The 24,311-nt window shown below is 36.3% G+C and overlaps 1 protein-coding gene across 3 annotated transcripts in view; it reads left to right on the top strand.

The window, feature by feature from the left end:
• The window catches only part of cdkl5 (cyclin-dependent kinase-like 5), a 520,592-nt gene that overhangs the window by 202,757 nt on the left and 293,524 nt on the right, over window positions 1-24,311 (top strand). For all 3 annotated transcript variants that reach the window (XM_028799820.2, XM_028799821.2, XM_051927101.1), the window contains one exon: window positions 10,105-10,139. In XM_028799820.2, coding sequence (XP_028655653.2) covers window positions 10,105-10,139 — 35 coding nt within the window. The remainder of the gene's footprint in view (window positions 1-10,104; window positions 10,140-24,311) is intronic.

The following is a 24,311-nucleotide window of genomic DNA, read 5'->3' on the forward strand; positions in this document are numbered from 1 at the left end:
GTACACACATTTGCCCACAAAGCTGTCTGACATGCAGTATGGCAGACAAATTAAAGTTCTGATTTTAGATTTGGGTCTTGCATTAAAGCATAACAAAGATAAGTAATTTTTATTCTTTTTTTGAAAAAATTAAATAAAACAAGAATATACAGTACATTGTTAATAAGTGCACCAGTAATTGCCATATTTAAACTATTTTTACAGAAGCTGTTTATTCTTTTTGAGATTTGAATTGGTCTTTCTCAGGTAGCAGTTGCTTTTTTAATTTATTTCTGCTTTTGTGTAAATTAACACAATTATTTTAGTTGTTTTTTATGAAGAACTTCTTACACAATCACTAAAATACCCTAGTGCATTCTCTGTCCAATGAAAACAACTAAAACTCTGTTTGATAACGTCTCACCTTTTGGGGTACAGCTCAAGCTACAAAATTCACTGCTAGAAAACTTGCTGCTGTGTGTTTTTTGACTTCTTTTGATTTGTATGTGTTTTTTTTTCCTACAAATAGATAAGTCAGTTAATGTAAGCCTTAGTGTGTCTTAAAACAATTTTATTGATTCAGCTTGTTCAGGATCTATCATCTACCACCATATACTTTTTATTAAGACCATGTTTCAGTGTTTCTGTTAAAATATAATTTGTATTTTAGGTCAGAATGTAAAAGTAAAAAGCTATTTATGTGATGTCTAAATGCTATTCAGATTACTGTGTTTAGTATCTGGCCTGTGGCAACCAATTATTTTATGCCATTTCTAGCAGTCAGTCACAACTAAACCTTAAACCTGACTCTGGTGGAGTTGGTTTATAGTAATTATTCTCATGCTTGCCATAAAGATAAGCAATCTAGTAGATCTACTAACCATTTAATATTAGCCTCTGTCCCTTCTAGGGTTTAGTGGGTTCTGATGTTCTCACTTTAATCTGTTGTAGATTCTGTGGCACTGATGCACAGAATTTGGAAGCTTTCAGGATAGTAGATTCTGCTTATAAGCAGATGTGTTATTCTTTGAAGTGCTTTCATGTGAGTGTTCAACTGAATTTTCCATGGCACATGATTAATATGTATCAACCTCATCATAACAATGAAAACTCCTAAGATCAATTGTTAATTCACTACTGTTTCCTAAAGCAAAGTGGCACATAAAATCTTTTGTAATCTGTGTGTTCACTGACTCACTTATTAATACTAATTTCTTCTTAAACTGCCTACCACTTGCACCAACCTAAGTGATAGGCAGAAGTCATCAGACAGAGCACAATGAATTTCTCTGCAAATTTAGAATACTATTATTTATATTTGAATGAATGATATCATTTTCATTCACTGCTTCATCCACTCATCTTTTCTACATCTGTAGCTGTGAGGATAATATCACTATGGAGAAGATAAACATTTTTGCAAAAAAACGAAACCATGGATGAATAAAGAGATGAAGCATCTATCTATTATAAAAAGAAATCCTGTCCTGGAAAGCAAAAAGCAAGTCTATGATACGTGATCTTCTTGTAAGACATTTTAAAGACCTGCGACTCCAAAGACATACCTTACTTACAATCTATCAAGTAGGACAATAGGCAGCAAAACATTCAGTCTTGTGAAGGATTTGAGCACACACAGATCCAGGGCTCTCAGCGCATATAAAGCATATAAGGTACATTATAAATTAAATGTCGACATCTAAGCGAAGAAGAAAGCAGCATGGAGAAAGAGACTCAAATGCGTTGGACATAAAAAAGAGCAAAAAAGAATAATCGAGGTGCAGATTCAGAAAATAAGGAAAGTAATTATCAGCCCGGAACAAGTGGAATTGAAAAAAAAAGCACGTCCAATCTGGCTCTTAATTAAAAGACAGTGAATAAAAGAAAGTAGAACTTCATAAAGACATTTACAAACGTTGACGCTAAACACATGCAGAGCAGGTTAGAGACTATGAAACCAGTGAGATTAGAAAGGTTCAAAAAAAAAAAAAATAAAACGGCACTATACACATGTGGAGAAAGTTAAAGGAAAATGAAAGTAGGAAAATTAGAAAATATAAAAAAAGAAAGTAAAGATCGCAGTAGCGCAAACAAACAAACTGTCTCATTTAACTATGCACCAGTCTAACTTTGGTTTTGCACAATAATTACTACACTATTGCACCTTAACACTTAATTCTACTTTATTCACATAATTGTATTTATTTATTATGTTCTACTATACTGTTACCTTTCAATCTGTGACTTTTTGTTAATCTAACTGATATTCTTCTAACTTTGCACAGTTTTTGATAAGCAGATCAGGATGCATTTCACTGTGTGTTGTCCTGTATAACTAAAGAAAAGAATCTTGAGAATTTCAAAAACGGAGTTTACCGCACATGCATTTATTGGTTACTTTGTTCATGTATATATATATTTATCTGTCTGCTTATTTAAAAAGCTACATTTACCCCAGGAGTCAAAAACGTTCTGTCTAGCCCTTGTACAAAAACCTAGACAAAAGCTGGGGTATCACCTTGGTAACCCCATGTACTTTTGGAACTGTGAGAGGAAAATAGCACGACTTTACAGACAGGAGTCCAATGCAGAACTCTACTTACTTTTTTACTTTGTAAAAAAAATGATTAACTGCTGATGATATTGATCATTTTGTCTGTGCTGAAATTTCAAACAGAGAAACCTATCCTGACCTCATTAAAAAGATTCAGCATATTGGGACCTGCAAGATTACAAATATTGTTTTTACAGAAGTTCTGAAAGTGAAACTAAAAGTGAAACTAATGAAATAGCAACAATTCAAAGAAAAAAAAATCTTAAAAGTGTGTATCCAGAAAACCAAACACGGGGGTTGGCGAGTGAAGCGAGCAGGGGGCGAAACCCCCTAGTCTTTTAAAAGCATGTAACCAGGCATTTAGATTTGGGGATCCTATAGCCTACAGTATTGTCAGGTCAGACTTAAAAAAAGATATAAAAGGCCAAAGACATCTACAGGAAATATGTGGAAGATCATTTTACAGCATGGATACCAGGGACATGTTGAAAAGCATTACAGCAATTACTGACCACAAAGGCAGCCCCATCTCTTTCCATAGTGATGTTACATTGGCCAATGATCTCAACACATTTTTGCCCACTTTAAATCTAGCAACCCTACTCCACATGGAAAGATTATAGCCACAGAGGATGCTAAGTCACCCACCTTCAGGCTGAAAATGTATGATATTCGGTGCACGCAACAGAGGGTGAATCCATGTAAAGCTGCTGGACTGAATGGAGTTTCAGGATGTGTGCTTAGAAACTGTGCTGAGCAGCTTGCTGAGATATTTACAGATATCTTTAATATCTCCTTGACATTGGAAATGGACACTGCATGCCTTAAGTCAGCCATTATTGTGCCAGTGCTGAAGAAAACCAACAACAGTAATATGGATAAATATCATCTGATTGCTCTGACACTGATAATAATGAATTGCTTTGAAAGACTGGGTCTCTCTTACATTAAAGCCAATATCCCCATCTCCCTGGACTCATATCAGTTTGCTTACAGAGCTAATAGATCTACAGAGGATGCCATCTCTCTAGCTTTGCATACAGCCGTGACTCATCTAGAGGGACATGGCACACTCATTAGGATGCTATTTGTAGACCATAGCTCTGTTTTCAATACTTATCCATAAACCCAGCTCATCCATAAACTGCGCCAATTAGGCCTCAGTATACCACTGTACAATTGGATCCTCAGCTTCCTGTCGGAGCACCATCACATGGCATGGCTGGGCCCCATTTCTCCTCCACCATAACCCTGAACATGGGCACACCGCAAGGCTGTGTACTGAGCACCATACTCTACTCCTTCTTCACTCACGATTGTGTAGCTGCATATACCACCCATACTATCATAAAATTTGCAGATGACCCAACTGTGATTAGGCTAATTTCCAATAGTGATGAATCAGCCTTCAGAGTGGAGGTGAAAAATCTTGTGACATGGTGCTGAGTGAACTACCTGTCCCTCAACATAGGGAAGACCACGAAGCTCATCATCGATTTCAGAAGATCATATGATGGGGAATATGCTCCAATTTTCATCAGTGAGGACAGGCTGGAATGTGTATCACCAGGGACCTTTAATGGACAGCTAACACCACGGAATTGCTGAAGGAGGCACAGCAACAGCTGTTTTTCTTAAGAATGTTGAAAAAAGCTGGCCTTTCTTGACTGCTGTGCAACAGAGAGTATTTCAACCCATTGTATTTGTGTGTAGTATCTCAGCTGCATAGATGCTGATTGGAAAGATCTATAGCGAGTTGTGTTGAGAGCACAGAGGATTGTAGCGGTGCAACTTCCAGCTCTGGACAACATCTATAGCACACGCTGCCTCAGGAAAGCCACCAGCATCTGCATGGTTACCCCACTCCCATGCCATAGTCCAATTGAACTTCTCCCATTCGGCAAACACTACAGAGTCTTTTATGCACGGACCTCGAGGCTCAGAGACAGTTTCATCCCAAGAGCTATAAACATACTCAATTAGTGCATTAAGTGCTACTGGAATAGCACTCTGCACTATATGTACAGTATATATACCTTGTACGTATGTTTTCATATTGTATATTTTATTTTGTTATTGCACTATTTTTGTCATCTTATGGGAAGATTTTGTGGTTTGTGGAGGAGTTGCACATTGAATATCATTGTACAGTGTACAATGACAATAAAGGAGTTCAATTCAATTTTTACCAGTTGACAATTGTAACTTAACCCCAGATGATTTCTGATGAACAATACGACACAACACATTACTAAACCTGTAAAATAGTGAAATGTAATATAGGCATATGGAAAATGTATTTCTACTGTCTTTATAGTCACTGGCTGGCATCAGACTGTCACCTGAATGGCGATACACTCTGAAAGTTGTATCTGCTGTGATGCAAAATGTTGCTCTTAGGGTAGGTGCACTCCTGCCCAATGAAAACAAGTGTGCTACCAATGTGGAAAAAATATAACGGGCCAAAAACAGAAAGGAAAGGTCAGGAGAAGTCTGGAAAGCAAGGTCATAACCAAAAGTTCTTAGAAAATGAATGTATCCCAAACTAAATCAAACTCTTGGTCAAAACAAATTTGGAAAATTTTCTGTTAACGTGAAAATCAAAAAGGAGAGTAAGGTAGCATACCCTGAATTGTTTGTTTTATCCACAACTTTGGATGCCAGCTGCAACACGTCACTGTCTTAAATATTGGTACACCATTGATATCACATACTGCTTCTAACAAATTGAAGGCTAGCAACTGGAGTGTTGTTTGCAAAACAATGTTGTCTGCTAAGAAAACAGAATATTTTAAATAGTGGTTGTGAAAAAATTAATAAGTATAAATAAAAAAAATTGACAGGTCGCTGTTTTTGCCACCTCTACTTATTGGCATTTTGCTCTTTGTGCAAATGATAACATTGTTGTTTCATTTTGTCCTTTTTTATTTATGTAAAGACTTTGTTGCAGCAGATACATTTTCAGTTTTTCTTACCATAGTGAATTACTTGAAATCTTTATGACAAAGTATTTTTTCTTTTTGCTTCCCCATTTAATTATTAGGTTTTGTGATCATCTTTTGTGTTCCTTCAACGTATTAACTGTTTTTTTATTCCTTCTGTGTATCTCCTGTTTCAGTGGTGAGTTGTACTATGAATTTTAGCATTGGATCTCTGTAGCCTTATAGGGCTTAAGAGATGAAGAAAAGCCTTTCAGGTTAAAATCAGGTTGGTAGTTGTTCCTGTGTTAGATTTAGCCCTAGGTCATACCAGTGGATCTCACCATCGCTAACAATTTATGGTCACTGGCACAACCTTTTATGATCAGTGCACTGTATACGCGACAGTGGATAAATGTCAAGACACTGCAATTGGCCCTTGAAAAAAATTTGTGAGTAGGGGATGCTATTTATTCTCAAATAAGTTTAAATACAGTAGATCTGTACAAGTGTTACTGATTATAACCTTCCGGATGTCTTGGGAGTGACAATGCGTAGTCTGCTTGCATTTGTATCCTTCTTTTGGAGATATAAGTTACCTTTATACAGGTATTAATGATCTACTCTACACACCAGTTTTTAAATTCTCTTTATGATGATCAATGTACAGACATTCTTGTTGATAATGAGTCAACCTGGAAATGTCTAAAAGTATTCACAATTGATAAATCATTTTTTGTATCATTACAAAAATAATAATGCAACATATCTTAAATAATGATGCAACATATCTTATAGATGAAAATGTTGTCATAATCTGTTTTTAGATTAGGTTTTGAAATACCCACAGTATACTAAACATTTTGTCTATGAAATCGAAGGAAAGGTTACTCAGACTAAAATATAATTTTTTTTGATTTTCTAAAGTAACTGTCAGAACTTTCTGCCATTAAACACTATTTTAGAATGCTTTTGGCAATTCTTTCTCACTTCTTTATGTGAAATTTACTTTTATTTTACTTTCTCACATTCTTTTTGTCATCTCTTTAATGACATTCAGTACAAGCATTTCTCTGGTCTCTATGGCCGCTCTCCTGTTGTAGTGCTGCCTTTGCTCAGTTGATTACTTGCTCGATTTTTCCTTATTTAGAATTAGGGTGGCACAGTGTTTTCTTATCCAGTCTTAAAATAACAAAATAAACACTCCTGCAAAAAGATTGTTTTAAGAAGTTCATTTTTCCAAATTAAACTCTTATTTTTCACCATTAGGAAATTTCACCCAGTCAATTTACCCCTGATTTCTGTTCATGATTAGTGTACCTTAAACACGGCTTCTTAGAAAAAAAACCCATGTTATTTGAATGGAGAGAAGTACTTATTGGTTAGTGAAACATTGTAGGGCCTGTCATGTGAATAACACTTGTTTTTTTGGTGTACCCCATTTATATTGTCATCACTGTCATTCATATACTGAGAAATTGTTGCAAAGTAACTTTTTTGCACATTATTTAGTTCATTTAAAATTTATGAACCCTTGCCTTTTCTTCATGCTTGTGCATTTTATTTAAGTCTAATAGGTTTAATCAATACGATTGCTAAAATATTGCAACTGTCAGTAGATTGATATGTAAGAAAACTGGGGATTTTTGCATCATAGATATGTATGGTGGGACCAAAGTAGATCCACAACAAGACAAAGCATTTTTGAGACTGAGCTTCCCAAAACTCAGTCTGCATATTCTTTCAAAGTTATGCTTCATATCTTTTAAAGAGCTAGATGGCTGTCATCGGTGTATTATAGCTCTTGGTCAAATACATATCATACTGTTTGAGTGAATAAGGCAGTAAGAGTCAAGTTCAAAATTCATAGCCCCCTGTGACCTATAAACATTTCATGGTGTCCTTGAGTTAAAGGAACTCTTCACTGTTAAAATTCAGTAATATGCCAGTACCAGCAGAGTATTAAAATGCTTGGAGATTTTAGAGAGACGAGTGCTGACAGGATTAAATAAGCTAAAAGGAAATAAATTACTTACACCAGAAAATATTTACCCTGCAGAGTTTAAAGAGCTTGTATTTATAAACCCCAAACCAGTTTAATTCCCCCAGAAGTCAGTACCTTCCAAGTAAACACATAAACACTGCTAGCTAATGTTTCATGTCAGTTATAAAAAGACCTTCAAATGTAACATATACATCATTGGGAAATGAAAGAAAGCACAGAGAAAACTCCACAGACATTCTGCTTTCTATTCATGTTTTTTGGAATGGGTTCAAGAAACTGAAGGATTCAGCTATCTAGTACAGGTATATTGGAGGATAGTCAACATGGGTGTAGTTAATAAGACAATTTATTTTTCTAAAGCAGACACTTTCAAGTCATCAAAGTCTCTACAGAAGATTAATTTCAATTAAAGACCAGGGGGCTTTGACCCCTGCTTGCTTTGCTCGCCAACTCTTGGCCCCGCTACTACGAGCTAGCCTCTTTGCATGTATGGGGATGCGGATGTACAATTTAAATAGATTGTTATTTTCAAGGGAATTGTGACATATGCATAATAGAACTATTTTACATTACAGAGAGTAATTAACCATATTAAAAAATAGTAAAACATAATAAGCTGAAAGTAAATTATGTTTCGTGTTGTGTTAGAGTAATTCATTGCCTAATACGATTTCGTTCTGTCTGGCTTTGAAATTAACACGCAAATACTTTTTAAACTTACACTTTTACTGTAAAACTTCAGTTAAAAAATTTTTTTAATTAAAGTTTCGTGAATATCACATTGAATTTTGATTCTGTGTTTGGACTTTCATCGTGACAACGCAAAGTATAACTGCCCGTGAGTGAATTTTGTTTCTTTCTCTCTAATAAATTAAACAACTTTTTCGAATATTTGTCTCAGAGATTTGCTAATTGTCTTTGCAAAAGCTGTTCTAACGGGAAACTGTTAACATTTTAATACGAATGGCATATCAAGATCTCCTTTGTTGTCTAATGTTATCTGCGGAAGATTACTACTACTACATTACCTTTCTTTGATACATCCTTCTTTCTACAGTAATTTGTGTGGTGGAAGACCGGACTGTGTTAACGGTTGTAGATATTCTTCAGGATATTGTAAGTTGATGTTTTCATCTTCCGCACAATCACCACCAACTGCTTCAGCATAGTCTATTGAAACGCATTTAACTAATTTGTCATGTAACCGATCGACAATTTTGGCGTTAATTCATTTGGTAGGATTGCCCGTATACTCATTTTTTCTGTTGATGAAATTCTTCAATAAGATTTGGATATAATACGTCTTCTGTAATTGGGAACTTAAAGTGAGGAAAATGTAAAAATTTATAAGAGCTGAGAGAGCAGGAACTGTGTCTATCAAAAACGCACAAATGAGAGGTGAGAGGACCATGTGCGTGTTTGAATATGGTTGAGAGGAGGGTGTGACTTGAAAAAATCTCATGGCCAAAGTCTCGTCTCGCGGGACTTGAAACGTCTCTTGAAAAAAGTCTTGTCTCGTCACAGGATTTCTCTCTATTATAAAAAAAATCTTGGAGATGAGATGTGATTGTCTCAGAGACACTTTCACGTCCCGCGAGACGAGTGTTTGTGCCAAGCGATGTAACCACGCCTGGGGCCGAAAGCCCTGTGAGACAAGAGATTATGCAAAGAGATTTGGAAAAGTCCTGCATGGTTATGTCAGACATATTTCTTGTAGAGAGAAAGAAACAATATTCACTCACGGGCAGTTATACGTTGCATTGTCACGATGTCATTCCAAACATAGAATCAAAATTCAATGCGATATTGACGAAAAGGTAAAAGTGAAAAGAGATCGAATATATGGACATAGGTGATATGACAGAAGTGCATCACGCGAAATGCAGATCACGGGGCATGGCAGCAGTAGCAATCCAGCAGCTGATTGAGCAAATAGGAGGTAAAAAAAATGTTATGTGTTTCCCATTGTATCGCCGTTTAAGAGGGGGTGTCGAAGGTGGGGGGGGTGGAGGGGGCAATTTCTGTAGCAGATACAATACATGCATTTGTTCACATGGATAATAAAATATTAAATGTAATTACATAATGGGAATGCTGTGTTAGAAAGTACACCTTATGAAAAGACTCGGGAGTCTCAGATAAGTCATTGCTTATCACAAACAGGCATTTAAAATGATAGTGGGACTTCGGGTTATTTAGTGTGATTGAAATTCTGTGTCTAGATTTTTAATGCCCTTTAATAGGTCTTTTAAAAGTTGAGTCGTAGTAGTTGGCTCATTTAGTCAATATGCTATGCACAGTAATGCATTTGGATCATGTGTCTGTTTTCCTGACTGGTACTTTTGGATTGTCTTTTGGTTATTTCAGTGACCCTATACATTAAATTCATGTTTATGCATATCTATTACATTGAAAATTAAATATGATTATTACTTTCTCTACTACAAATAATTAAAATAATAAGTGATACCTGGTGATCGAGGGAGACTGGTGGTTAAATCATAAGATTTTTCGAATACAGAATGCAAAAAATAGAATTAGGACCACTTAATCCAAAAACATGTCCACCAATCATTTAAAGATTTGCATGTTTTATACTCTATTTATACACAAGCACAAAAATAAAGATTTTTTGTTTTCTTTTTCAGGAGCCTATGGTGTGGTATTAAAGTGTCGGCATAAGGTAAGAATTGTGTCTTCTGCCATTTATTTTCTGTTAGGATATTGTGCTGTATTTGAAATGAGTATTATAAATCAAATGTTTGGATATAAAAGCCATTATCATAGTATTTTAGTTGCCCTAAGGATGCCTGACAGAAAAAAATGACTCTGGGATTTAAGAAAAAAGTCAAGGATCAGAAGGGGTTTTTGGTAAAGGGTTTATTACTGTAATGAAAGGCAGAATGCCATGGTACATATCATAGGTATCTTAAGGCCTCACTGTTTTAGTATTTTGTTGGACTGGCCTTAAACTTCTGTGGAAGTCTTTTGCTTGTCCACCTTCATGGGTGGGCAGTATGGCTTTTTATTGAGGCTTTGGACCTCAAATCCTGCAAACTGAAAGTGCGTGGTCATTATCAAGTCACTTCACCTGCCTAGGCTTCAATTGCAAAAACAAAATAAATGTAACCAACTGTATCTCAAAGGTTGTAAATTACTTTGGGTACTGCAGTCAGCCAAATAATTCAATGTAATGCACTATTTGACCTTTTTTTGGGCATGGATGGTGGTGTTTTTTGAGAGAGAATAGTGCAATTGTTGATAAGCTGTTCATGCCAATGGATATTACTTTTTTCTAACATAAAACCTATAATGAAGTTTCAATGAAAATAATGATAAACATCCCATGTGATCTACATGGTGTAGATGCTTTCTTTTAAGTAGAGCCACACAATTCCACTTGATTCCTATTTGCCTCTTTTCCTTACAGAGAGTATGGAGATCTTGATGTGTCCTTAACATTCTCACTGTTATTGAAATCTATGTCTGAGGGAAACAGCTTGTACAGCATTATACAGTGGATCATTTAAAGAAAATAAGTTGATGTATTCCGTTAGGTAACAGAATTTGTTACGCTGAAGAAACTTTTGACTAAAGCTTAAGTCAAAATATGTGACTGTCTCAGTTGCTTGATTTGCTTCTGCTATGTGTCTGTGAGGCTTTCTTTTTTTGAGGACAGCACTGCACAAAAGCAACCACAGTCTTGAATTTTGTCTTGTTCAGTGGATGAATTAATGAATTCTGGCAGTTCATGGTGCTTTAGATTATTCCGCTAGTTATTTTTGTATGTGTATTTATTTTTTCTGACATTTAAAGAATATTAATATTTTTATTTTTCGATTGTGTTAGACTCATAATATATTACAGACATTCAGTGGACTGTATTCTACTACCTTTCTTAAGGTTGGTCAGATCGATAAAGAGAGGTTATTTTGTGCAGTAAAAGTGAGCCAGCTTAAGGTTTAAGTTATATAACATTTGATCAGCTGCCTCTTGTTTTTAGCTACATTACACCTTTTTAAATAACTTTACTGTTAAGGAGTTGATGTTAATTTTAATGGGTGTGAATAGATGGCCTACAACAGTGTTAACCTCTTTGTGAAACATACAGAAGTTTTCATGTTGTGAAGCTCTAAAATTAGCAAGTTGCTAATAAAGTGTTATATTCTAATATAGAAACACTCAGCATCAAACATTTTATTCGGATATTTGTATCACTTTTAATGGACATATCTTGCTAATGAACAAGCTATGGGCAAAAGACATGATGACAGTTGTTTTTATTTCCTATTGGAGAGTAATGTTTCCTTGCTTCCCTTGCATTTATTACAGAATGCTAGAATTATTTTTTGTCAACATTTTTTAATTAATTACATTTATATAGCACATTTTCTTGCTACTCAAAGTTCTTTACATAGACAGAGGAGAACCACTTCATCCACCAATGTGTATCACCCATCTGGGTGATGCAATGGCAGCCATTATCGCGCCAGTATAGGGTGAGTTAAAATTATGTTAACACTAATGGATTAGTTTTATCTCGACCACACCTTTCCAGGTCAATGGATAGGTCATGCTGGACCATTGTCATGGCCTCCACACTCCTCTGATTTGGGACCCTGTGATTTCTGGTTATGGGGTATGGTGAAGGAGCATGTGTATAGCAGTGATATCAATGACCTGCAGGACTGAATACAGACTGTGATATCATCTGTTCCCCGCAAAATATGTGTCCGGGCTTTAAATGGTACTGTTGCTTGTTGGTTTTTGTGTGTTGAACATGATGGTGAACAGGTTGAGACATTCCTGTATATCATAAAAGTATGTTTTATAAATAAATTGTTTCCGTCATTCAAATGTTAACATAATTTTGACTCACCCTGTACACTCACCACACATTAGCTATTAGATGGTGAAGTAGTGAGAGAGGTAGACAATTAGACACAGGGGATGATTAGGGGGCACAATGGATGAGGCCATGATTGGCAATTTAGCAAGGACATTTGAATAAACCCTACACTTTTCAAAAGATGCCCAGGGATCTTTAATGACCACAGAGAGTCAGGACCTCGGTTTTATGTCTCATGCAAAGGATGGCCCCATTTTTACAACACAGTGTTCCCATCCCTGCATTGGGATTGACACAAAGACCACAGGGTAAGAGCCCCTTGCCTGCCTCACCAACACCTCTTCCATCAGCAATTCTAGCTTTTCCTAGGTGGTCACCCAACCAAGTACTGGCTGGGCCTGAACATGCTTAGCTTCAGGTTGATGGCCTGTTCTGAAACACAGGTGGTATAGCTGCTGACCAAAGACAATTTTAAAGGCAAACAGAACTAGTAGATGATCTGGAAGGAAATTAGTAACTAGCCATACATTTGTTATCTTTGGAAAGACTTATTTTCTTTAATTTTCTTTAATAAAGCATCTGTTTTCTTACACATGTTCACCCACATTTTAGTCACAGACACCCAGAAGCTATACTGGCTGCTCTGGAGAGAATACCAACACATAACTCATGAAAGGACAGCCACTAGCACACCCATACCCGAGAAATTAGCAACATAAGTTGATGGTACAAAATGTGTTGGGCAAGAGATAAAAAAACTTGAACCTCTTGAGCAAACTGATACAGAGATGGAGAGAATATTAAAACACTACTCAGAGGGCACATAAACACAGTCACGGTGACAATGCTACCCACCCACACAATCTCAGTCTTTAAGTTGACATATATAATTTAATTGTCATGCTGATAGCTGATTATGTTGCATTTGATGCTGCAAAAACAGGCTTCAGTAAGTACTCTGCGAGCCTGAATTGGATTAAGTGGGTTTGAGATGTTATGCTATCCGAGTTTTTATATAAAAAAAATAGACTAAGATACACTGCAATCTTTTCTGCGTCCCACTAAGCCCTGTTCACTATTGTTTTATTTATCCAGAGAAAGTTTTAAAAATATATTAAATATCAGGTCTTGGTGAGTTGGTGTTTCCTCTTTTCAAAAGACTGCAGTTTGTAATCTTATGAAAGTGGTACATGTTTGTCTTTTGAAACTAAGGAGTGATCCTAGGATACACTGCTGGGTAAAAATGTTTGGTTATAGCATATTTGGCATTATCTATATTTATAAGCAAAGCTGGCAGAAGAATATTGAAAGAAAGCCCTGTCTTCAAAACCTGTAATCTGGAAAGTGAATTCGTACTTCTGTATTTGGAGTAGAGATTCACAAGCATTCTATTAAAGCTTTGTTCTAGAGTGTTTGACTCCTCCTCTTCCTCCCCCCTACTGTCTTCATTCCTCAGGCAGCATTTTTTGGTAGGTGTTGAGGCCTTCAGAGAAGAGATATTTTGTTAAGCTTCTGGTAACTGGAAATAATATCAGATACATTATTATATTTTAAATTTAAATTAAGATTATTTCTAACCTGTGAATTTCTGATGTAGCATTTCAGCTACAATACGTGTTGCTATTATCAACGTGAGTACAATGCTGATTATTAGAAAATACTAAACATGTAGTAAAAATATATTTATTTCTTTTATTGTAAAATTCTTTCCTTATTTCTTTTATTGTAAAATTCTTTCCAAGTAGTACTATAGTACTTCTTCCAAAAATGTCTGTCTGGATAAATCTTATGTCAGTAAGAGAGTGTTGCAGTATTCCACCATGTCATATCCTGATGAACATTTTTTTAAAGATTTTAGTCCTGTTCTGTTTGTTGTTACTTAACCGCTTTTATGTAATATCATATTTGTATTTGTTGACTTTGTCCTCAAAACTCAGTTTCCATTAATGCCATTTGATGCAATACAAACCTGCAATACAATATACTATATTTATGGTTAAGGGCTTGTTTGGATTTAGGATAAAACTTGTTTTCCTCATTATATCTAGCAGCTTTGCCACTGTACCCTTTTTCACTGGCCATTAAATCAGCACACAATCAAGCATATGTAATGGCTATTAAACCTCATTAAGAATTTCTTCAGTGTGAATGTAGCTGCAAGACTGAGAGATAAAATGTACTACAAGGAAACATGTTGTACTTTCTCAGTCTCATAAACTGTTGTCTGTTGGTCAGGTAGCCCACGATCCAGTAGATTGTGGGGGCATCAAGATTCTAAGCCTTGATCTTTTTTACCCAGTCAGTGAGAACGAGTGGTGTTAAAGACACTGGAAAAGTCAAAGAACATGATCCTGAATTTGGTGCCAGCTTTGTCCAAGTGGGAGTAGGCTCTGTAGAGCATGTAGATAAGAGCATCTTCTACATCTGTATTTTTCTGACAGGCAAACTGCAGAGGATCGAGGTGTTCTGAAATCAGGGGCCATAGGTGTTTTAGGACCAGCCTCTCAAAGGTCTTCATGATGTATGAAGTAATAGCAACTAGTCTGAACTCCTTGGGATCACTGGAATGACCTTTCATTGGCACTGGGACTGCACATGATGTTTCCCACAGCTGGGAAACCTTCAGTAAATTCTGGGAAAGGGACAACAGGTATTGTAGAACCCTGCAGAGCTGGATAGCACATGTTTTCAGCACCCTGGGGCTGATTCTATCTGGCCCTGAAGCTTCATCATTAGAGACACAACGTCTGGAGAGTGGAGAGGACCTGGACACAACAGGTGATGTCATTGTGGGGGAAAGGTCATGCAGAGTTCAGGTAACAGTTCGGATTCTAGAACTTTCTTAGCTCACAGGCTATCAGTGTTTGGGAGAACTGTACTGACAGGAATGAGTCAAATCTGTTGAGGAACTGGTTGAGTTCATTAGCTCTGCTATTGTCTCTTTCCTGTCCATGTATAACAGCCTGCTTGTAGCCAGTGATAGTCCTCAGTCACATTCTACACTTCCTGCTTGATTTTTCTGACGGCTCTCTTGTTCCTATTTAATAGGACTTTCAAGTCTTTTGTAATCCATAGTTTGTTTTTGGGAAAAAATCTAGGTTTAATGGAAAGATATTAATATTTTTATACTAAAGATGTTATCTCTTGAATATGTTTGTATTCACACAGAGTGGTGCATATTTGACCTGCCATTACTAATCTGACGAGTACTTACTGGGACAGTCTTCTTTTGTACTGTATTTCCTGGAGAGAAAGGGGAAGAGCTAGGCAGTAGTAATAATAATAATAATAATTCATTACATTTATATAGCGCTTTTCTCAGTACTCAAAGCGCTAGTAATTAGGTGATTCGCAAATGATTTTCTCTTTTTAAGCAACTGTTGTCAGAGAATCATATGAACCAATTCATGAGCATGAATTAATTGATTCAGTGGAGCTCAATGGGAGTGCCAAAGTGCTTGTGTGTCGTTCCTGTTGATGTCAGCAGCATCTTTCTTTTCGCTGATACTGTAGATGTTTAAAGTGCATGTGAAGGAATTACCTGAATCATGAGTTTTGACTCATTTGATTCGTGAACGAGTTACTACTTGAGAATCAGTCTAAAGATTCTTGTTAATTGGATTCGTGAACAAATCATTACCTGAGAACCAGTCTGATGACTTTCGTCCATCTGATTCGTGAACGAATCATTATGAGTTGCACATTCTCATTCACTTGTGATTCTTTTGATATTTTTATTTTATTAATTTTCATTGTAATCATTCCATACAAACAGATCAATTTATAACCCAACAAATTTGAAGACTAATCAAACCCCACCCCTCAGAAGGAGAGCTTAGCTAAAGGAAAATTGCTTTAGGCTTTTTAATAAGGCAACATTAAACAAAAGAAAGGGAGAAATGAATATCTATGTAAATAAGAGATAGAGAAGGGAGTTAAATGCAATAATAGTTATTTCTCTTATTCTAAAATAATATTGATTAAATCCTGCCATGTTTTGAAAAAATGTGTACAGATCCTCTAACTGAAAATTTGATTTTTTCCAATTTCAAATAATATAAAACATCGGTTTCCCACTGACTTATAAGAGGAGAATTAGGATTCTTCCAATTTAACAAAATAAGTCTGCGTGCCAAAAGTGTAGTGAATGCAATCACAGTTTGCTTGTCCTTCTCTACTTCAAGTCCATCTGGAAGAACACCGAACACAGCTGTTAATGGGTTAGGAGGGATTGTGATACCAAGGCTGTCTGAGAGGCACTTAAAAATTTTTGTCCAAAATGATGTTAGTTGGGTGCAGGCCCAAAACATGTGATCCAGTGAGGCAGGGGCTTGGTTGCAGCGTTCGCAGGTTGGATCCTGCCCTGGAAACATTTTGGACAGTTTTAAGCGAGACAGATGGGCTCGATATATAATTTTTAGTTGAATAATTCTATGCTTTGCGCATATAGAACTCGAGTGAATTCTCTGCTTTGCTACCTTCCACTCCTTTTCTGATATATTGATTAAGAGATCTTCTTCCCAATGTCCTCTTGGATCTTTGAAAGGTAGGGACTCTAATAAGATTTTATATATTGCGGAAATAGTGTTTGTTTCCTCGAAATTGAGCAGTATTTTTTCCAGCATTGTGGAGGTTGCAAGGTGGGGGAAATCGGGCAATTTCTGTTTAACAAAATTTCTAATTTGAAGATAGTAAAAGATATGTGTAGCTGGGAGGTTGAATTTTGAACGTAATTGTTCAAAAGATGTAAATATGTTGTCTATATAAAGATCTCTGAGCATTTTAATCCCAAAACTTTTCCAGGTATTAAAAACTGGATATACTTGTGAAGGTTGAAAGAGGTGGTTCTCTTGCAGAGGTGCCACTGATAAAAGGTTTTCCATCTTAAAATGCTTCCTAATTTGGTTCCATATTCTGAGTGAGTAAAGCACAATTGGGTTATTAGTATATTTGCGATAACTTTCATTTATTGGAGAGCAGAGCAGGGAATATAAAGAAGTACTACAGGATTTTACTTCTATTGCGGACCAAGCCTGTGTATGTTCATTTATTTGTGTCCAGGTTTTTATGGCTTGTATGTTTGCTGCCCAGTAATAAAACTGAAAATTAGGTAAAGCAATGCCACCTTCTGCCTGAGGTCTTTGTAGGGTCGCTCTTCGGATACGTGGGTGTTTTGAGTTCCAAATGAATGAGGTTATTATTGAATCTAACTGTTTAAAAAATGATTTATTGATATATATTGAAATGTTTTGAAATAAAAAGAGAAGTTTAGGAAGGATATTCATCTTAACAATGTTAATTCTTCCGGCTAGAGTGAGATGAAGGGTTGACCATCTATGCAAGTCTTGCTTAATTTTTTCCATACAGACGGCAAAATTTTGTTGATAAAGAGCTTTATGTTTACTTGTGATATTTACCCATAGGTATTTAAACTGATCTGCTATGGTAAAAGGTAGGATGTCTAATCTAATATTATATGCTTGTGAATTCACTGGAAAGAGTATACTTTTATTCAGATTAATTCTAAAACCAGATATCTTTTGAAATTCTGTTAGTGCTGTTAAAACAGCGGGGACAGTGTTTTCTGAGTCTGATATATATAAGACCATATCATCTGCATATAGAGAAATTTTCTGTTCCAGTCCTTCTCTGACAATCCCCTTTATCTGATAAGAATTTCGGCAGTGAACCGCCAGTGGTTCAATAGCGATTGCAAACAACAGTGGCGACAAGGGACATCCTTGTCTGGTACCACGTTCTAGTTTAAAGTAGTCTGAGCAAATGTTATTAATACAAACTGAAGCTTCTGGATTGGTATACAGTAGTTTGATCCAAGCACAAATATTCGGGCCAAACCCAAATTTCTCCAATGTAGTGAAAAGGTAATTCCATTCAATCATGTCAAATGCCTTTTCTGTGTCTAATGATAGTAATATCTCTGGGGTGTTTGATTTTGCTGGTGAATATATAACATTAAACAAGCGTCGGAGATTTGAAGATAGGTGTCGGCCTTTAATAAATCCAGTTTGATCTTGTGATATTACCGAGGGCAGCACTTTCTCCATCCTTCTAGCTAGGATTTTTGAGAGTATCTTAACATCATTATTCAGGAGTGAAATTGGTCTATATGATGCACATTGTAACAAGTCCTTATTTTGTTTAGGAAAGACGGTGATTAATGCTTGTCGAAATGTTTGAGGTAGAATTTGGTTGTCTCTAGCTTCTGTAAATGTTGCCAATAAGAGTGGAGCTAGCTGAGTGGAGAATTTCTTATAAAATTCTACGGGGTAACCATCAGGGCCTGATGATTTCCCGCTTTGTAGTGACTTTATAGCGTCTAGTAATTCTGTTAGCGTTAGAGGTTTATCCAGTTCCTCAGCACTTAAAGCATCTATTTGTGGTATTTGTGAATTATCCAGAAATGCATTAGATTGTGTGTTGTCTTCTTTGGACTCAGTGGAATATAAAGATTTATAGTAATCTCTAAATGTGTGCATTATTTTATTATGGTCGATGATTTCTTCTCCATTCTTGTTGGTGATTACTGGTATTGCATTGTGAACTTCTTGTTTATGAATTTGTTGAGCTAAAAGCTTATTAGCTTTTTCTCCGTGTTCATAGTAATGCTGTCTAGACTTATAAATAAGTTGTTCAGTTTCTTTAGTTGTTAAGATGTTAAGTTCTGTATGTAGGGCCTGCCTTTTCCTGTGGAGAACTTCATTTGGACGCCTGGCTTGTTCTTCATCTATTCTAGTAATTTCATTTCTTAGCTCTGACACTTTCTTGGTTTCTAATTTATTTCTATGGGAGAGATATGAAATAATCTGTCCTCTTAAGAAGGCCTTTAGAATTTCCCAGAGTGTTCCTGCAGAGACCTCTGTGGACGTGTTTGTCTCTAGGAAGAAGCTGATTTGTTTAGATATAAATTCTGTGCAGTTCTCGTCTGCCAATAAAAGAGGGTTAAGACGCCATCTGCGAGGTGAGTATGAGGGGCTTATTGATTTTAGCTCCAAGACTAGAGGGGCATGGTCAGAGATAACAATTGTGTCATATTTGCATGATTTAATTGTAGGCAGGAAATTATTATCTATAAAAAAATAATCAATTCTTGAGTAGCTATAATGCACAGGTGAGTAGAACGAATATGTTCTTGAGTTTGGGTTAAGAAACCTCCAGGGGTCTGATAAGTTGTGATCATTCAAAAACTGTGTAATTATCTTTGCAGTATTAGATGTCGTCCCCCCTGTCACAGGAGTCCTATCTAAGAGTGGATTTAAAACACAATTAAAGTCCCCAGCCATTATAATTTTATGAGTGTTCACATTGGGAATGGATGCAAATAGATTTTGCATGAATTCCTTATCATCAACATTGGGTGCATAAACATTTATTAAAATCATTTTACTGTTATATAAGTTGCCCATGACCATCACATATCTCCCTTCAGGGTCCGACACTACATCTGATGCTACAAATGGAACTGTTCTATGTATGAGAATTCCCACCCCTCTAGTTTTCTTTATAAAGCTAGAATGGAACATTTGGCCAGTCCAGTCTTTTTGTAATCTGAACTGATCCTTGGTTAGTAAGTGGGTCTCCTGTAGAAATACTATTTTAGCGTTTAAGCCTGTTAGGTGAGAACATACTTTCTTTCTCTTTAATTCGTGATTCAGGCCTTTAACATTCCAGCTCACAAAGTTAACTGTCCCATCATGGAGACATTGATTCTGAGTTTTTAATGTCATTTATAGTTTTAATTGGTAATATGGCAGTTTTAATCTTAGTTTCAAGATTCCCCATGAGTTATTGCATTTTAGCCTATTGTTGCATTGATATTTATAATTATAAGAATTACAAGAATAGATTAAATATAACCTGCTCTCCTTCTCTCCCCCCCTTTATCCCCCCCCCCCCCCATTTTGCCTCCCCACATGAGGCTAGATCCCACTTCGCGATGTTCCAGTCCTCTGACATACGAAGAGACAGAGCACGTCCAAAACAAAACAAACCCCACCCTGCAGCGGCGTTACAGAATTAAAACAGAGATATCTTTTGCAGTTAAATTCTTAATACTATCTGCCGAAGATGTTCTCATTAACAATATTTAAGCTTGAAATAATCTTCAGCGCTTTTAAGTTAAGATATTAAGATTAAAAAAAAAAAAAAAAAAAAAAAAGGAAAACATTTTAAAAACTAGTCTAGGATAAACCTGGTAATTCCTACTGTAATAGTATAATGGTAATAGTATAGATAGTAGAAAAAGCAATAAACCAAGGGTATGAAGTTAAACAGTCTACTTTAAGGTATAGTAAAAAAAAAAAAACGAATCCTACTTTAATTACTTCCACATTTTCACACTCACGTCTATAACTCTATAACTCTGATTAAAACATAAACATATAAAGTCCAGATAAAGAAAGAAAAAAAAAAAAGGGATGTATAATTATAATACCAGTCACTTTAAACATGGATCCAGAGAGCAGATCATAGGTCCTTCCCGTGCCTTGATAGAATACGGCTCCTTATTAACTTTCAAAAAAGTGTCGGAAACAGCTTCTTTAGTTCTTTTTCAGCTTCTTCTTTGCTTAAGAAAATATAATGTTGATCTTGAACTTCCACTTTAAGTTTGGCGGGATACAAGAGGCTGTATTTGATATCGGCTTTCCATAGCAACTTTTTAATGTCGATGTAGGATCTGCGTTTTGCAGCTGTTGATGGTGAGAAGTCGGGAAAAATACGAATAAGATTATTTTCGAATATAATCTCTTGCTTGCGTCTGAGAAGTGCCATCACATCAAGCTTACATCGTAGTCGCTCGAAGCGGACAATAAAAGACCTAGGTTTAAAGGCGCTTGGTATCTTTGTGCGATAAGCCGTGGCTATCTCAATGTCGAGTTTAAAGTCATCTCCAATTATTTTAGACAGTAATTCTACTGCAAATTTCACTGGGCTTGAGCTTTCTCGTTTCTCAGGTATACTCTCAATTCTTATATTATTCCTTCTGCACCCATCCTCCAGGGCTGCAAGTCTGTCTCCAAGTTTTTTGCATTCCGAGTTCGCAGCTGTGGCCAGTTGTTCCGCTGTTTCCACTCGAGCCGTGAGTCCCTGCTTAACGTCTTCCAGCTGATCTGAAACGTCATTAATATGGTCATCAAGCCTTTTCAGTTTGGAATTAGTTTCTTCAATGTGTTCCACTAATTTCTCCAACATGCCTTTAAAGTTCACGTCAAAGCGTTTAAATAGACACGTTTCCTTATCTTTGTTATCCTTCTTGAGCTCAATGGCCACCTTCTTAAGATCATTCATGTTATCTTTCTTAAGCTCATTCATGGCCGTAACCATGGCAGTGGCCAGTGTAGCGATCATCTCTTTCAGTTCAGTTTTCAGTTCGGACAGTTCGCTTCGGCTTTCGTGCTCCGCGAGTGGAAATGCAGCTCCTGTTACAGCAGGTGCTGCGGGCTCGCGATGAGTAGATGAGAGCACGTCCTGCAGAGCCCTTTCTAGTCTCGAATGATCCTCAGAAATCGGCGATCCATCGCGACCTGTATCACTTGCACCTTCGCTCCCATTTTCACTCTCGACTGGAGACGATACAATGGATCGGGGTCCCAGGAATTCTGCGCATTCGTCTACCTGTTCCAGGTCAGTCTCCGTGAGGCCATACCTTGCACTTGTACTCAGGCCGGAAGTCTGTCCAGACTTTGATACAACTTTAAGTTTCTTTTCCGGTTCTTTCTGACTTTTCTTCTTGTTACTCATGCTTGTATATTGTATTGGAAGTGCCTTGGTCGGGTTAAATACAGGATACCTCTAAATAATATGAAATACGTGGGAAAATAAAGCCGCTGCTAGCGGAGCTCTGCTTCAGACGTCCATCTCCTATAAACGGACGAAACCAAAAAAAAAGATTCACTTGTGATTCTGTAATAAAAAAGGTTACTTTAATTATGCATCTTAATATTATTGTTAACAAATTCATATGAGTTATATTGTTAATTGATAATTATACATAAATGAATATATATCTCTCTATTATAAAAAGAAATCCTGTCCTGGAAAGCAAAAAGCAAGTCTACGATACGTGATCTTCTCAGAAGACATTTAAAAGACCCATAAGACGAAAGAGACCTGCTACGGTGCGTCTCACGGGAACATAGAACGAGAGTCTTGCAAGACACGCCCTACTTACAAGCAATATCAAAAAAAACAAATCAGTAGTGTAAAGGCAGTCATGCAGCACACACAGCTCCAGGGCTCTCAGTGCATATAAAGTGTATAAGGTCAATACGGTAGAAATGAATAGGGTAGAAATGAAATGAATAGGGTAGAAATGAAACGTCGATGACTAAACGAAGAAGAAAGAAAAGCGTGAAGAAAAGAGACCCAAGACCGTCTCGCGATGACGTAGAACATGAGATTCTTGCAAGACACGCCCTACTTACAATCTATGAAATAGGACAATAGGCAGCAAAACATTCAGTCTTGTGAAGGATTTGAGCATACACAGATCCAGGGCTCTCAGCGCATATAAAGCGTATAAGGACAGTACGTTATAAATGAAATGTCGACATCTAAGCGAAGAACAAAGCAGCGTGGAGAAAAGAGACTCAAATGCGTTGGAGAGAAAAAAGAGCAAAAAAGAATAATCGTGGTGCAAATTCAGAAAATAAGGAAAGTAATTATCAGCCCGGAACAAGTGGAATTGAAAAAAAGCACGTCCAATCCGGCTCAGAATTAAAAGACAATGAGTAAAAGACAAAGTAGAACTTCATAAAGACGTTTACAAACGTTTGCGCTAAACACATGCAGAGCAGGTTAGAGACTATGAAACCAGTGAAATTAGAAAGGCTCAAAAAAAACGTTGGCGCTATACATGTGGAGAAAGTTAAAGGATATGAAAGTAGGAAAATTAGAAAATATAAAAAAAGAAAGTAAAGATCGCAGTAGCGCAAACAAACAAACTGCCTCATTTAACTATACACCAGTCTAACTTTGGTTTTGCACAATAATTACTACACTATTGCACCTTAACACTTAATTCTACTTTATTCACATAATTTTACTTATTTATTATTTTGTACTATACTGTTATCTTTCAATCTATGATTTTTTGTTAAACTGATATTCTTCTAGCTTTGCACAGTTTTTGATGAGCGGATCAGGATGCATTTCACAGTAAAAAAAAATTATTAATTGCTGATGATGTAGATCATTTTGTCTGTGCTGAGATTCCAAACAGAGAAACCTATTCTGACATTAAAAAGGTTCAGCATATTGGGACTCGCAAGATTACAAATATTGCTTTTACAGAAGTTCTGAAATAAAAGTGAAACTAATGAAACAGAAACAATTCCAAGAAAAAAGAAATCTTAAAAGTGAGTATCCAGAAAACCAAACACGGGGGTTAGCGAGTGAAGCGAGCAGGGGGTGAAACCCCCTATTATTTATATATAATTAATAATACATAAATAATTATATATCATTAATTAGATATATGAGTTAATAAACAATTATATTACTTATATACACACAATCATATTGTACGAATTATTAAATTATATGGTTACACTAGTTTAGGGTCTACGTAACAATTACAAAGCATCAGTAGAGTGTTTATTTATCTCCGCAATGTGACCTACTAACAAAACTTCACTTTGGAGTGGTCTGAAGTGGCTTAACTGAGTGACATTTCTTTTGATATTGCATATTGAGTGTAAGACCTGTGAATACTTCATATTAACAAGTCATTTTACCATCAGGTCTATTTGCAATACTGGACTAAAGTGAATTGTTTATATATTGTTGTTTTATAAGTGTTATGAAAGACGAAAAGAAGCCTCTGTTAAAGTCTTTTTATATAAGAGTAAATTACTAATAGATGCATTTTTACAGTGCCTAAAGGATTACCAGTCATACATTTGTAATGCAATCAGAGGGGACCCTTTCCCCCCATCAAATAAACACCAGACTTTAAACAAATCAATTCAATCAAAAGAATCGATTCAC

This window comes from Erpetoichthys calabaricus, chromosome 4 (genome assembly GCF_900747795.2).
Source record: "Erpetoichthys calabaricus chromosome 4, fErpCal1.3, whole genome shotgun sequence".
Classification (NCBI taxonomy): Eukaryota; Metazoa; Chordata; class Cladistia; order Polypteriformes; family Polypteridae; genus Erpetoichthys; species Erpetoichthys calabaricus.